The sequence below is a fragment of the Aspergillus pseudotamarii genome, assembly GCF_009193445.1.
Source record: "Aspergillus pseudotamarii strain CBS 117625 unplaced genomic scaffold BDV38scaffold_29, whole genome shotgun sequence".
NCBI lineage: Eukaryota > Fungi > Ascomycota > Eurotiomycetes > Eurotiales > Aspergillaceae > Aspergillus > Aspergillus pseudotamarii.
In genome coordinates this window covers 48941-65030 of record NW_022475043.1, presented here as the reverse complement: position 1 = coordinate 65030, position 16090 = coordinate 48941, and the positions used below count along the sequence as shown (strand labels likewise).

At 47.2% G+C, this 16090-nt stretch overlaps 6 protein-coding genes across 6 annotated transcripts; 3 read left to right on the top strand and 3 right to left on the bottom strand.

Moving 5' to 3' along the window:
• Positions 1–2753: 2753 nt before the first annotated feature.
• Positions 2754–4174, bottom strand: BDV38DRAFT_293132 (uncharacterized protein; the record flags this gene model as incomplete). The annotated part of the gene is made up of 4 exons (XM_032062177.1): positions 2754–2873; positions 2927–3283; positions 3364–3748; positions 3798–4174. The coding sequence occupies 4 exons, from the start codon at positions 4172–4174 to the stop codon at positions 2754–2756; spliced, it is 1239 nt and encodes a 412-aa protein (XP_031913183.1).
• Positions 4175–5277: 1103 nt separating this feature from the next.
• Positions 5278–7276, top strand: BDV38DRAFT_271490 (Zn(II)2Cys6 transcription factor; the record flags this gene model as incomplete). The annotated part of the gene is made up of 2 exons (XM_032057325.1): positions 5278–5337; positions 5450–7276. 2 exons carry the CDS (start codon positions 5278–5280, stop codon positions 7274–7276), a joined length of 1887 nt encoding a protein of 628 aa, XP_031913182.1.
• A 1388-nt stretch (positions 7277–8664) lies between these two features.
• Positions 8665–9932, top strand: BDV38DRAFT_283232 (uncharacterized protein; the record flags this gene model as incomplete). Its single annotated transcript, XM_032060007.1, has 2 exons — positions 8665–9004; positions 9058–9932. 2 exons carry the CDS (start codon positions 8665–8667, stop codon positions 9930–9932), a joined length of 1215 nt encoding a protein of 404 aa, XP_031913181.1.
• Positions 9933–10257: 325 nt separating this feature from the next.
• Positions 10258–10756, bottom strand: BDV38DRAFT_283231 (Endoribonuclease L-PSP/chorismate mutase-like protein; the record flags this gene model as incomplete). The annotated part of the gene is made up of 2 exons (XM_032060006.1): positions 10258–10583; positions 10645–10756. 2 exons carry the CDS (start codon positions 10754–10756, stop codon positions 10258–10260), a joined length of 438 nt encoding a protein of 145 aa, XP_031913180.1.
• A 1481-nt stretch (positions 10757–12237) lies between these two features.
• BDV38DRAFT_247243 (CVNH domain-containing protein) lies at positions 12238–13273 on the top strand (the record flags this gene model as incomplete). The annotated part of the gene is made up of 2 exons (XM_032054643.1): positions 12238–12507; positions 12572–13273. Coding segments are annotated over exons 1-2 (328 nt in total), but the record flags the coding sequence as incomplete, so codon positions are not given.
• On the bottom strand, positions 12836–14954 carry BDV38DRAFT_293130 (MFS transporter; the record flags this gene model as incomplete). Its single annotated transcript, XM_032062176.1, has 3 exons — positions 12836–13947; positions 14001–14666; positions 14826–14954. 3 exons carry the CDS (start codon positions 14952–14954, stop codon positions 13144–13146), a joined length of 1599 nt encoding a protein of 532 aa, XP_031913178.1. The 3' UTR covers positions 12836–13143.
• Positions 14955–16090: the final 1136 nt, after the last annotated feature.

Sequence of the window (16090 nt, the reverse complement as noted above, 5' to 3'; positions counted from 1 at the left end):
CTAACGCCCGGCCGGAAGGGATCTTCGACTATCAGGCTTGGACATATATCATCACTGTCGGTGAAATCCGCCGACATAGCTCTTTCGGGGAAGCTGGGGTTACTCATCCATGGGAATAAGATTACAATTTACGTCAAGTGGATTACTGCCACTCGTATCGCAAAACGCTTTGCTCGCTACCCCTCTGGAGATAATAGTGAAGACCCTTTTCAGTCTTTAATATAAAGTAGCACTAATGGCTAACAGAACGGTCCAGTATAAGAAGAAATGAATGGCACGATCACCGTGAAATTGGATGCAGGCTGTCTAACAACCCCGATTGCCTTGGATGATGTTGACTTGGCTCCTAAAAATTCCGGAATGGCTATAAGGTCTACTGGAAGATGTCACTCAATGCCGATCTTACCCCGAAGGTACTGCGGCATCCTATGAGGAAGTCAGAAATCTTGCGTACACGTATGCCTGTTTAGACAAGAATATTCGTACGCGCAACAGCAAGGGGCGCTTATATTCGGAAAGTTTGTTCCTGTCGTCTTACGTTGTACATCGTGGGAAGTGAGTATTTATAAGCGCGGAAAAGCTCAACCCGGACCGCTGGCTTGGTCAAGGTGATAGGAATGTCGACTCTATTGCCTAGCATTTAGTACCGGTGCTCGAGGGTGTATTGACCGGAACATCAACTTAGCTGGAGCCAGCAGTGATGGTGGCGAGTGTCATGCACCGGTATACACTTGCTATCCTAGAATCGGATTCGGACTACGAGAATGTGGAGGTAACGAATTTGTTGCCGGGGCATTTGCTGCTGAAGGCATGGAGGAGAGACATCGCATAATCACAGAGATAGGCGCGACCTGGATCGAGCTAGAACGTGGGCTCGGCTGGGCTGGAGCTCAGTAGGTAGCGACATTATCTTCCTACGTAAAAACAGAATCAAACGACGGTGTTCGGGATTTGCTAAAAGCCACCGTCAAGATACTGCAGTGAGCGAGGTAGCAAAAGCCCAAACCTTAACTTTGAACCTGACATTAGTAACGATTAGAATTGTAAGGGAAAAAAAAATCTCCTCTTTCGCTTGTGTTTTCAGTTTTAGTGGATTGTTAGTGCTATCCTCCTAACCATAACCCGACGAGAAACACCTAGGCTCAATAGCTTGATTTAAGATACTTCTGCTCTGCATGTTACTTCCACATCCTCAACGGTCTGGGCCAGAAATTTCATTCCTGGGCTTGTTCTCGAACTCATGAACCATGGTTGTCCACAGTAGGATACCCTCCGTTTGGTTCGACCCAAACTTCCACAGCTCGTCTAGTCTCCCTAACTCCAGACCCCGCATAATAACCGCCACTTTTCATGATATGAATTGCATATAGGTAGCAAGCTATCGAACGAATCATTTTTCCTCATTACATTGGACTAGGCGAGGCCCCTCACTTAAACTCTGAACACACGTCAAAACCAGGGTTCCACATGCCAAATCCAGCGGAAGTACCTATATCGCTGTTCGACTTCTATACTTGAAACCAATCAGATGCAGCCGATAGCCGATTGATATCTGGGTGAACCTGACGTGCTCGGCCTATATAATAATTCTATAAGACCTCTTTCCTAATCCGGTATCTTCAGAATGTGGCTCGGCGTGTGACCCACCCTACTGACACTGCGCTTGTCCAGGGAATGATGGCACGTAGCTCCAAATAGGCTTTAGAATATAGGGCCAGAAGAGACTGAAAAGGGTGCCAGTGTATATTAAAGGATTTGAGAGGCAATAGTGAGATGTCTATCGCTGTGAAAACCCCCAGATAACTTCAGGTCTTGTTAATGATATCCTTATTACCTTCAAGACTCTTGTGAACCATCTTCTTCATCCAAATACACATCCACATACTTCATGCCAGCAAAGATGACTCTGACTATCGCGTGCTTCCCCAAGGAGGTACCGACCTTCGACAGTGTGCTGAATGACAGGGCACCTTATCCATACAGTCTAAAATCCTTCAGGGATTACGTATCACAAAACCATTGTTCCGAACCCCTGGACTTTCTGGAAGAGCTTAAACGATACAAACAAAGATATCGCTCTGCTCTTGGCCTGGATAGCCCGCGTCGCCCCTCACGCCCATCATTAACACCCCAACTGCTCATGACCTGGAGAAATATATTATCTGTTTATATCCTGCCCGGGTCATCACAAGAGCTTAACCTGTCGAGTGAGGAGCGAAATTCCCTGCTTCGTTATAACGACACCTCCTTTCCACCAGCGCCCTGTTTGATCGAGGAAGCAGTTACACGCATATCTCAGTCATTCGAATCATCTATATTTCTTCCATATCTTACTAGTCGGGCGTTACTACTTCATACGATATCTTCGGAGGATCACCTCGACGAGGACAGTGTGGGCACGATCTATGATAAGTTGCCACTATCGACAACAGAATCGGATATGACAGATAGTGCATCAGAAATAATAGGCACAACAGCCCACATGGATGAGAAAAGTTGGAGAGAGAGCAGGAGTGTGGTGTTCAAAAGAGTACTATCCATTCTTGCCCAGCCAGCTAAATCCTTTCGAGCATATCAAAGGGCCTCTCGAACTTCTTCTGGGAGTGTGGACAGACGATCCACACTCTGAGTGCTGTGTTCATGACCTTCTACTTCTCTGTACATACTTAATGAGCATTATAATGGCATCACGAATAGACTGCTAAGACCATGAATCATTGCATGAAAATGATATATATTTGATACAAGTTGATCTATACCTGCGTAACGCCTACCATCCCATTCCCATAGCCAATACTAGTATTTAACTTCGCCGCCGCTGCCGCCAATTCTCCTTCCGTCGGCTTATTAACAATGGTCAAGTATAAGATGTTCTACATTCAAGCTCATTAGCCCACCTCCATATGGATGGAAAAGCCTAGCTTACCTTCCGAATATTTCTCTGCTTTCCTTGTGCCTCTCGTCTCCGCTCTCGGAACTCCTCAAACCGTGGAGCAAATTGCTCATCACACTGCCGGATCTGCCTGCCGATCTCCCACCGGGACTGATTCTGGTTGTGAATGCTGTCCATCTGCTGATAGTACTGGTCTAGAACCTGTCTTTCTTCTTCCTCAACCCGTCGCAGGGCCTTACGCCTCCGCGCCTCCGGATCAGGGCTCAGCACGCCACCGGAAAGCAGTCCGATTAAGCCCCCGTTCGTGGCGGGGTGATTAGGGTCGAGATACCGGTTTTTAAAGCCGCGGGTTAGAGGGACGTTCAGAATATCTCCTGAATTCTCGGCTGTCTGAACTTAGGCTGTTAACAATTGTTTTCTTCAACCACGAAAACGCTAACGAAAAGAACAAAGAAGACACCAAGACTCACGTATTGCGCACGGGCCCTCCGATCCAGGTAATCGTTGAACGTATCAAACGCTCTTTTAGCTCTCTTCGATTTCTTTACCATTTCTGTGGATTCCAGGGACTTTCCATCAGAGAGAAGCTCTTTATGCTGCCGCCGATCATCAATATACATCAAGGGCGCAACAGCGGCGGGTAGATTATGAGCCCCTTGCGACTTTCCCGAGATTGGATCTCGTACCCAGCTGCCTGAGGCCAGGGATCCTAGTCGATTGAGCGGGATCGAAGGTGATTGCGATGTTCGAGGCTTTGTTTCATCGTATGTTTCCGGTTCGTAACTCATGATCATACAAAACAGACCGTGAGGGCCGAATAGTTCTTGATTATATCGATCTAGAACAGCATTGGTTCTGGAGATGCATTAGTTATATAGCAGATGAATGGTATGATTTTACTTACTTGTGTCTGACATGGCCTTTGTTTGCAATGTAAGCACCGGCCTGCACAGCGGTGGCAACTCCCATAACGATCATCTCCGGCGTGAATCCGACGCCGAACGAGACCACTTGTACACCAGCTAGGAACTTATTTCCTTGTACTGCTGTGTTGCATTCATCTAGAAACCTTAGGAAAGTCAGACGGTCAATGCCGCATGCCTCCAGTGATGGGGCATAGGCGGCGATGAACCCACGTTCCCTGGATCCCGGTCGTTGCTGTGGAATTACGATCGGGAGTGGCAGAGGACCGTAGCTTGTCAAGTGTTGAGAAGGATAGTCTTCCTCCTGGTATGTGTAGTCTCTCACAGGGTAGGCTTTATAGTATGAATTTCCGGGCATGGTAAATTAGTCACAACAATGATTAGGGATTAGTTTGGATAATAGTATAGTACTAGTAGTATATGAAGAGAACCGGGGTTGGTACTAAATATTTATAATTAACCTGTCCAGCTGATTATAGCAGTACTATCGGCCATCTACGAAGAATAAAATAAGCCTCGTCCGCTACTACGTGGCTGAGCTTAGCATATATTGACTTCAATGTCAGGCCCGTATAGGACATCGTCTTGTCTTGAATTGGCAAGCATCATGCATACCTCTTCGGGTAGCACTTCGACTACACTATTCCTGATACGGTCTAGTCCTCCTTGCTCGGCATTCTATTCCGCATTAGGCAACCAGCCCTACTCCCTCTCTGTCGGTGAAAAACATAGACTCCGATATTCATAGTTTAGTTTAGGCTAGACGTCATGAGAGATTAGGAGAATACATAAGATCACGGTTAAGTATTAGGCGTACGAGAATAATATAGGGGATCGCGTCAACGAGGGAAAAAAGTACCGAAGGTTATTGACCAACGCCATAGGCCGTAACCATGGAGGATTGGGTTTACTTGACCACTGGTTCCTGTTATCTGAATTTCGAAATAGATAAAATGCGAAAAGCGACATTGAGTTGAGAGGCCCTTGCACCTAACCCACTTCTGTTCTAGAGCTATTTGACGCGGTGAACTTGGTTAGTCCTGGGAGCTGGTTAGAAGCACATCTGTTCTCGAATTACCTACGGAGTACACAAATATTTCCTCAGTTAGGTCATACTCGTGCATGAAGATAATCTGGTTAATCAATAATATGGGAAAATTAAGCACTTTTGTAGAAAGACGAAAATGGAAATGATCGATCTTCCATCTACTATCATGTTTCGGGACGGGCTTACCCGACCGGTCCCCTCGCTGATCTCAGCGGCTAAGCTTCAAGTGAGTCTTGGGCGAAAGGTGAGGTGGCAGCAAGTAGCATGACAGGGTGAGAAAGGGCTCCAGGAAACCCGCTTCAGCTTCACTAGGTGCTATTCATAGCTTGCTGGGACACACTGCCGCGCGACTAACTGCTTTCCTCTTTCGTCTTTTTCCGGGCCACATTTTTACCCCGCGATTTCAGGCAACCATGGTGTATTGTGGACGCCCTTCCACTAGCTGCAACAACTGTCGGGCCAAGAAAAGACGAGTAAGTCCATCCTTCTCGTTTCTGGCAATATTGACTCAATTTTTGGTTCCTTTTCCTTTCCCACTTAAACTGGTGGCGTAAATGATATTAACAGTGGGTCGGGTAATGGTAGTGCGATAAGGCTGTTCCCGGATGTGGACAATGTCGACGTATGGGACAGCAATGTCCGGGCTATCGAGACCCTGCAAGTCTTATCTTTCGAGATGAGAGCAGCCAGATCGGTGACAAAGTCCGGGCAAGAATTGCGAAGCGTGACACTTCTCGTGGGCACACCCCGGGCTCGATCGGTCCGTCGCAGAGTGCAGGATTACAAGTGCAACTAGAACAGGGAATACTAAGTGAAGACCCTGCATTCACTGACCATAGTCAGAATACCCTGGGGGGCAATGACCTGCAAGTAGATAACACTTCCCCAGATGCTAATAATGCGAGTGTGGACGCGCTAGAGCGCAATCCATCCTCGTCCTGGTCCGGATTGGGGAGCGAGGATGTAGGGAACGAGGAGGAAGACAGGGGCGAAGACCCTCTCAATCAAAGGGCGATACCCCCACCGTTTGTCCTGCCACTTGATATGATCGGGTTAAACTACTTCCTAGTACACTATGTCGTGCGGCAGTCTCCACCCTCATCTGGGTTTCTCGACTACGTTCCCAGCATTCTCACATTAGACGATGACAATGAGATTCTACAGGGAGCCATTCTAGCCGTGGGCTTCGCTGGTTTGGCCCATAGCACCCATCAGGTCGATCTACGTTGTAGATCAAGAGCCATGTATACGAGAACTATCAAACGAATGAACTGGGCCTTGACGGATCCTCAGACGGCACGCCGGCATAGTACAATCGTCTCGGTTCTGATTTTGTCCCTTTATGAATTCGGTGAGTCGTCACTTAATGGATGGGATCGACATATCCATGGTGCGACCTCACTGCTAGAGCTGCGGGGCAAGGCCCAATTTACCACACCTGTTGGCCTCCAGATATTCAAGGACATCTTTAGCCATCTTCTCATAAATTGCCTACGCATGGGGAGTCCAATACCTGCACCACTTCGCATGATCCGCGCCGAGGCTGCCAAAGCTATTAGTGCTTCCGACCCCTACTGGGTTGCCAGTAGTAGCCTTGTGGAAATCATGGATCTTTATTCCCAGATATCCCCTGGAGGCTATGAATTCACCCGTAGTAGTGAAGTCGACAGCAGAGAAACTAGCGCCACAGAAAGACAGCTACCTATCGACGAGCTCCAGCGTTACCTATCCCAGGCTTTAGATATTGACCACCGACTCGAGAGTCGATTTTCGGAATGTTCACCAGAGTGGCAGTTCACTGTCGTGCAACTCGCTAGTCCGGACCCTACTCGGGTCCATGGTGGCGTCTACCATAGCTATCACGACGCTGGGGTCGTCGGAGTTTGGAACGATATGCGTACCTGTCGCGTCTTGGCCAATCACGCCATCTGTCATCTTCTATTAAGAGGAGCCAAGTCGGACCCTAGTTGGTTCTTCTCCAGAAACTACGCCGATCAACTACAGGAGACTAGTCGAACGATGAGGCGGATTCGCGATGACATCCTGGCCTCCCTACCCCAGCAGATGAGCTACTTTCCTTTCCCCGCCCTGGAGCGATTGCAGCCAGTGAACCTGGGGCAGTATTTCAACCAAGCGACGACACCAGGCAGCAAGTTGTCTGCTCTTTCGACGGCAACTTTCAACAATACACTCGACTTCCAGCAATCTACGTACACAGGCGCAGGAGTGGGTGCGTATTTCGCCAGCTGGATGCTCTTGCTTGCCGGTTGTATGCACACCAACTCAGAGGACACGCGACAATGGATAGTAGCCCAACTACGACGCATCAGCCTGCAGTCAGGCTTGGCGCAAGCCGACTTCTTTGCCGGTTGCGTCGAGTCAAATAAAGTCCGGCCGCCACTGAGTACCTAAGATGGATGAACTCTACTGTGACCGGTGGCTGTTAAACCCTGAACCGTAGCCCAATTCTTATTTTGATCATGAATAATTCTTTTAGATCATCTACCTCTTAATGCTCGATTACATACTAGGATATTCTATTAATGAACTCAGTGCATCTGAACGGGATACCAATTGACGGGGGCATTGTTGTTGCGACTGCGGCTTGCCCTCTTTTTGAGCTCAAACGGTGCTGAGAGAAAGACGATCCACCCGTTAGGTTCCGTTGAGCGTTCTGCCACTCGACCAAAATACCTTAGGCATTTGGTCGTGCCTCCAACCGAACAATGGCCAACAGATTCTACGTAAGTTTGTCTAATGAATGGCAGAGTGACATCAAGTCTTGAGTCTCAATATTGGTCACCAATTTAGTTACCAGGATAGAAATACTGAGCAACATCACTATGCTCTACATAAAGATTATTGCATTCGGCTAGGCTCTATATCTGGTCGACTAAAGCCTGGCATACTATTTATAGACGAAGACAGCACGGGTTCTTTGAAAAGAGGTTTGTCAGACACACGACACCAGCGAACTGTTTTCCTGCAGAAACTATACCAAAGGCAAGCTACAGGCAGCCGAGACCTTTGTTCACGAGAGCATTATTGAGTCGATTTTCCTTTGTCATATTCGTGGAACCACAACAGTGGGCCAGTCCAACGCCATCATGTCCACCAACAAAGAGAGTGGCATTGATTCCACCAGATCCTTCCCCAATAGGGTTCCGGGTTAATGATCAATGGAGGCTTTTTCTAACAAAAGAGAATATGACCGAATTATCTAAGATAACCTGGATGGCAAGAGGGCCGGAAAAAGCTCTCTCTTTGAAATTACAACGGGAGGGGAAGACAAATATAGGAGCTTTTGTTCGGTAACAAGCAAATTTCCACATACACTCAGTCATCACACTTGGCCCTCTTCTGCAGATACCCGTGGTGCTTGTTTCCCTTTTGCTGACCTTTGTATACAGACCCTTACAAATCCATGAACTTGTGAATATTGGGCCACAAGCCTCGTATATGGCCTACTCACTCTTGCCTCTAATGTCTAGAAAAGCGCAAATAGTATGAAGCGGAGGAAGTTCTTGCCTAAATAAAGCCTGTCGAAGCAACCACTTGCCGACGTAAAACCAACTTATTGCAGCAATAGGTACCGTCGGGGGAAGGAGCGACGAGATGCTGTAGCGAATATATAAACTACCTTAGGAACCGCTACACATCATGTGTTTAGCAAGAAACAGAATTTTCACTTCGAATTTACTTTTCTTTCAATTCAACATCCTTAAAAATACGTCAGCACTAACACATATCCGGCAAGGACGTCAGCGCTGTCTCATATCCGGCGTCACCACCATCTCAGGATGATTCACCATAAGAAACGACCCCTCCCGTTGGAGGAAATCGCACCTCCCAACATACCCACGTATGAGCGAGTGATTCATCGACAGAAAATACAGCACTCTACCCCCGCACCAGACATGCCCAGCAACGTCGACAAACGTCCAGAGGCCGAGGAGAAGCCTGAAGAGCAGAAGCCGGAGACAGAGGAGGAGGAAACGGATGACGATGATGAGCGAGAACCAATGTACGACAACACCAACTATGACCACGTACGATTTGACCCAATATGGTATGGGGACTACCCGGAGGATGAGATCCCTTTCGAGATTGCGGAGTATCTTGGGGAGAACTTAGAACACGGTATGTAGTCGGAAGGGCTTCCTTGCCAGGGACCATTTCTAATGTCCAACTAGCACGGTATCACCAGATGGTCGGATCATCCCGAACGATCTTCCACATGTGCGGCCGGCCTGATGTTGTGCGAATGATCGACGATCCAGCCTACGTCATTGAGGATGAGATTGTAGCTATCCCGATCGGGTGTTTCGCCGTCTCGTTTCTTCTCTCACGATACCGGGAGGAAGGCGTCTTTCCCTGGGAGCATGTACCTGGGCTGGAGAGTGGCGCGGTGAGAAAATGTTCAATCCCGCCGTCGGTTATGGGGACGGTGTCAACGCAAGAGCTTAAGGCACTCTATCCCTTCTCGCGACAAGTGATTAGTGGTGAGACAATCAAGGTAGTACGAGTCCAGGATCACCCAAACTTGTCCAAATTTGAGAAGGCCGCGATGGCTCATTTCACGGATGGCCTTTTGCAGCGGAAGGATACGTTATTCCGAGGGCTGAGCTTGTTTGCTCTCGAACGATCCCTGGCCTTCTTCCTCCCCGTTATAAGCTCAACCAATGCAGAAAACGAATTTGGACCGGGGATATACACCACGGAAGCTCTGCACATAGCGAAGAGATATGCAGGTAAAACCGGTGCTATCATGGTCTTTAGTACACCCGACGAGCGGCGCTTAAAATGTTGGGAACCCACGGCTGATGAATGGCGACAATTGACCGCGAAGTGGATCGGCCTATCATTGTCCGATATAAACGTTCCTCCAATTTATCAGGCCGCAGATGTCATCAAGGGAGCCATGTCGGCGGATCAAACGAAGGCACACGGCCAAAACCGGTTTTTGAACCCAGACGACACCAAACAGACTGTCTTTGTCTCGTATCGTGGGTGTGAGAGCTTGAGACGAGAACTTAAAGCTATCATCTTCATCGAGTGGTCTAAATGAGGAAGTGATCTTGCTATCATTAACGAAATTGCTCTCATCGGCGGAATTACTATAACCAGAGATTAATCAGCGTAGTTTTAGGAAAATCGGAAACATTTGCTCTATATCAATCTGTTCATGATTTCTATCTCCAGAAACAAGAAGCTGTAGTATAAAGAGCTACGATGCACGAGGAGAATTAATGGCAACCTGCGCGCTATTCCTTGAGCTCATTCCAAATAGATCTCAACAACCCAGTCAATACTTTCCATAACGACCGCCACAAATACTAATGAATACACCAAACATCACCATCCCATCCATCACATGATCCCACCAAAGCACCTCAAGCCCGACTCGTCCCAGCCTCCTTCGCACCCTCATGACCAAACGCCGAAACCTCAATCTCAACTCTCGTAGCATCATGACCAAGACGACCGATCTGCACACAAGTCCACACGGGATGGTTATCAGGCATCCACTTCTTGAAGCTCCGAACCATGGCGTCCTGTGCCTCCTGGTCCAATTGGATGTGGTAAGAGTTGACTCTGTACGCCTGGGACCAACCCTTAGCACCCGTGTGCTTGAGAGCGGTATCCATGGTCACGAAGGCTTGGTCGATTTGCTCAGATACAAGCTTGGAAATGTTGAAGTCTGCGTTGTAGAAGCTTCCTATATTGTTGTCAGTAACTTCACACAAATAGGTGAATGTGGGGATGTAATAAGTATTAACCTTGACCGGCGCAGTGGATCTGGTCCCCGACTCGGATGGCGGAGGAGTACCAGTGACTCGTTTTGTTGACTTCGCCGCAGCCTTTGTAAGCGTATTTTCTCATGGAAGCCATTGTAGGGTTTTGTTATAGAGATAGAGGAGAATTAAAGCACAGAGGTAAGTGCCAGGCGTAAGAGAGTAAGGTCGGTATGACAGACAGTAGTTGTTGTAGAAGAAGATACATCTGGAGAAATAGAAGACATATTTAAGTTTTGCCTCCGCTCAAGAACTGTATAACTCCTCACCAGATAGACCCCCCATAGACCTGGATGCGAAATATAAATTTAGTCTTGGCAATGTTCCCATGACAAAGATCACTTTCCCCAGCTTTTCTCATGGCCCACATTGTCCATTCCCTCATTGCGTGAAAGTGAGGTACTGGTGGGAATTTAGAAGTGAGTAACAATAACTGAAATTGTTTCTGGTAGCCTACGCTTTAGACCATCTGCAAAGGGGCGCACAGCATCTTATCGCAGAGCGTGCGCATACAATACCTGAACTATAATCCAAAGTCACCATCACTCTCAAGCTGGGAGGAGAGAGGGGGTATCCGGCTACAGAGTCCTCCAAGTTAGTGATTAAAACAAGGATAAGCCACATAAATCATCATTGGATCTTCTCATTCCACGTTCCCAAAAATGTAAAGCGTCGTTCCCGCATGTTGTAGACTCAAGTGATGAGTATAGCTAGAACGATCAAGGCCTGGCTATCTATCCGAAGGTTATCATGCCATGCCAATAGTAGGAAGGAGTTAGACTTAGAAAGCCAGAGAATGTAGCTGAGCCACTTGCACTAGAACAATCCCGGTATGGTGCATAATAAAGCCGTAAACTATTTTCAGCCAGTTTGCTGTAGCCACTGGTCATTTCATTTACCATCCTGGGCGTCTAGATTAGCTCTCGGACTTAATACATGTCAACCAAAATGACCACTTTCTTTGACTCGGAAGAAGAAGCCAGTTAGTCATTGTTATCGAATGTCAAAATTGAACTTCCCACATATAGGAAGACGGAAATTCTCCACGAGATATTCGACAAACTCTTAATGGCGTCCTTGGCCCTGCCCGTTTCGATGAGAACTCCAACAAGAAAGGTCGCCCAAGTACAAGACAGTGAGGAGTCGAAACTTCATATCGCTTTCGGAAGCTAGTGTATAGATTAGGTTATATTAGGCTAGCCTATAACCTAAGTATTGTTTCAACTTGAACCGAACTTGCCCAAACTGTCGCTATTTGCATTGTCCCACAGACTTATACACCGCCACGCCAATTTCTCCCTCCCCTCCCAACTTCCCCAGTTGTCCAGTACCAGCCACCACTCCTCTACTAATCACCTCGCACGTCATGGCACGGGGTCTTAGATGATGGGGGGCCAAGGGCTTAGTGCGAGGGGCCTAGGGTGGGGCGGGCGTTAGCTGGGACCCTGTGGTTGGATAGTGAGGCTGCTGCCTGTTAGCTGTCGTTCTACGTAGTATTATCTGATAGTAATATAGAGCGGAATAGTGGGGTCACGATGAAGTGTTGTATTACCCCTCCATCCTTTTTTCAATTCTACAGTTAGACTGACAGGGGCTGGCAGGGTATTTAAGTCTCGTTGTCCTCTTGCAATTGTTTTCCTTCAGATCAGCCCTTGCTACATTTCATCTTTCTCTCCCACTCTAAATTATTGAAGAAGAGTACCACCATGTCTTTCCACGAATCTTGCCTAGACATTCGTATCGAAGTCCGTGGCGATCACACTGTCCTCCTTGCCGGAGCTGGAGTTGGTGATGATGAATATGTTCCCGCGGAGTTAAGGCTTGACGAACAGATTGGTAATAGTGATGGTAAGTATTATAGATCTTGAGTAACTGTAACAATTATTTCTAATCTAGAATTGTTTTTATTTAGGCTGGTTCGCTTTCCCGGGCGAGAATTTCACAGAGACCGCTCAAGGTATCGAGTTGGAGCTCCGGGAGGATGGCCCTTGGTTGGTTGCAGAGCTCAAAGAGGGCAGTGGAGAGTATAGAGAGCGTCAGGGCATTAATTTGGCTCAACACATTGGGAATGACGGTGGCCGGCTTGTATGGGCTGTAAGTTAGCGATGAAGCCTTTCTTGACGTTTATTGTTATATTAACGTGTATTGCAGTAACTGGAGGAATAATCTTATGAGCACACGGTTGCAACACCGATGCACTGATTCTATGTGACTCTTTTCATTATGATTTTCCAAGCCTGAATGCCAAGAGGCTTTAAGCTAGTCTGGAAATGCCACAGAAACGATATCCTGCAGGCATCAACACATACTGTATTATCACTACTCCGTAAACTAGGCAATGGTTAAGTTACCACGCTCCAGGAGTTCGCTAGACTAGTATTGAAAGTATGCTGCTAGACATAGCGTTCGTTAATGGAACAGGAAGACTGTGAGACAGTATCTAAGCTTCTGTAGGACAGATGTAATATAGAGTGAGCATAGAGCCTACTCAGTAAATTTGCTCCTTGCCCTCAACTTATGTCCAAAGTAGTACAGTACATAGATGCCAATAATGCATATCGCACAGCAACCGCCCATCAAAGTCATTCCCCAGTTCACACCAAGCGCGTCATACAACGGGTGAGACCAAAGAACACCCGCAAATGCGACCGAAGATCTGATCAGCCCGTTCCCACTGAACAGGGAAGCAGTGTACCTGGGATAGGCCAGGGTTATATAGACAAACACCGACTGGATAATCATAACGACACTGCCTGAAACGAGCATCGTGCCTATGGTGGGTACGATCCAATGTATGTCGGACCTTGAAGTCCACGCAAATATCAGGATTCCGACAGGGATTAGCACCGAAGCAAATAGCGATGGAAGGAGACGTCCTTCGGGTGTCATTGGATTGTCATTTTTGATTGATTTATTGACGACGAAATGGACAAAGGCGCAGTACGGAATGCCGGCTAATCCGACTGCAACGATGACGGATAGAAAGATCAATCCCACCTCCCCTAGTGTCATATTGTATATGTTACCGTAAACTAGAGGAAAGAACTCGAAGAAGGAGTAGAAAATAGCATAGACGAGACCACAGTAGATACTTGTGAATGCAATGGAGGGGTCGAGTACGTTCAGCTTCCAGGGGACGATCAAGGCTCGGTGCAGTCTGTTTACCACAGTGGTGTTTTTCGCTTTCATTTCAGGCTCGAATTTGTAGATCTCCTTCAGTGACAATATTCGGATTCTTTGGGTGCGACGATACAGAATATTGGCTGCGGAAGTCTCCGGTAGAAAAAGCTAAGACATATCAGCTGCGTCAACTACACCCTTCCCTTTCTCATTGAACTTACGAGCAGGACAAGTCCGGGCCCATTGGCTAGGAGAACCTCCCACAAGCTCCATCTCCATCCCAACACAGGAATGCTGTAGCCAGCTATGGTGTTCCCCAAGGCAGGCCCTCCTAAAGAAAACAATGCCAAGCTGTAGAAGGCATAAGGTTTGCCATATGCACTACTAACATCACCCAACGACGCGCCGCCTGTGGTAAGGACTGGTGACCCAAAGAATCCCTGGAGGAACCGAAGCACTAATAAAGATGCAATGTTGGGTGCCAGTGCTGTTGGAATTGAAATCAGGACGAAGAGTGTCAACGATGCAAGATAAGGAATATTACGTCCAACAGCTGGGATCTCAGACAGAGGTGACCAGAACATCGGCCCAACACCGTAACCCAACACGTAAAGCCCAAGCCCAAGACTTGAGACCGTCGCAGATACGCCAAAGGCCTCATCAACCTCACTTTGTGCCGCTGAATAGATCGAGCCGGACATATAAACGGCAACCGAGATATAGAGGATAATAAAATAAACAACAAACTTTTTGCGCTTGGGCCAATTCAGAGGGTTTGCCGGATCAGTGGCACCGTACCAGTCAACCATGACATATTTGCCTTCTGGCTCGTTCATACAAAGATGAGCTCTCACGCTCTCCAGGTCCGGTCGGCCTGATAGGCAGTGCTGCGTAGACTGTGTCTCTATGGGAAATTGAGGAAGTTCAAATTGTTCTGTGTGTTTGACTGAGCCTTTGAGATCTGGGGAGTCCGGGCTGGCAACTGTGGGTGAATGCTGTATCCTGTCGAATTCATTAAGCCCTTCCTGGACTTGAACAATAGACACTCGCTTCCATCCTTCATCCGCGATTGCCAAATCGTAGTCATCCCGCTCTTCGGGAAAGCTAAACAGCTTTCTTGTTCCAAGCCACCGAAAGACATTAGCAAGGGGTGTGTCTAATAAAAAGGACGACATAATTCTTTTCTAACCGGAGTTAGACACCGTTAACGTTCAAGTACAAAAGAGGCACATTCAAGACGGTACTGCTTGACTGACTGAGAAAGTGTACACTTCGAAAGCCCTTGTGGTTTATTATTGTCAGAGAGTTGTACTGGCCTTGAACGGGCCTTGGGCTGTTGATCGTCGAAACTGTGGCAGCTGCGTAATAAGGGACGCATTGGTGAGTCGGTCGATCAAAAAAAAAAAAGAAATCGGGCCTAACGGTGATAAGCTAGCAGCAAGACATAATAAAAGACATCGAACGGCATGTTTTGGGGAACGAAAGTGCTGGTAGAGTAGTTGCATCGATCAGACTGGCTCCTAGATACCATCGCCGGAATGTATATTCATAAATACGATGCTGCAGGCCTGCTGTGGCCAGCACTCGGGGCAAGCATTATGTTGAGTCGCCACGTATGAGCTGCTCTGAGCAACATATTCAATACTATAAATGATTTAGCTAGTTAGAAAGTAATCATGCACATACCTCCGCTTGGCCTAGATGCGGATCCCAAATCTTCGGTATCCACATAACATCGGCCGTTTCCACGGTTGCGGAGTATGAATTCCAGGATAAAGTGGAGCCAGTACATTCATGCATGGTAAGTCCTGCGATATTCAGATAATTTCATATGCCAAAATATACTACCTGTGGTATCCGTGATAAGCGGACAACTATTCGAATACGGCCGACAATTAATGCTACTTTGCAATAGCAAGTAATTCATATTTTCTGCCAACATCACTGAATTTACTATATAATATCATTGATTATTGTGTAGGGGTTGCTTAGTTTAAGCCATTTGCCTATTGATCTTGGACACCAAGTAAAGGTGAAAGTCTTACTCAGGTGTAGTATGTAGACCCTGTATAAGTGGTGAGGACAGGTACTGGTCATACCTACATCATAAAGCAAAAGAAATATCATACATACCTTACTCTAGCAGTTCGATTATGCTGTGATTACCGTTCTTTAAAATCAGGTAGAAGGTAGTAACAAGCTGCTATGCCACACTCAGTACGAGTGAACCATACTGAGTACTGATACTACCGCACGCAGAAATTGATCACTGAAAACTATTAGAAGGGAGCTGCGGAAAAGTAGTAGCTCC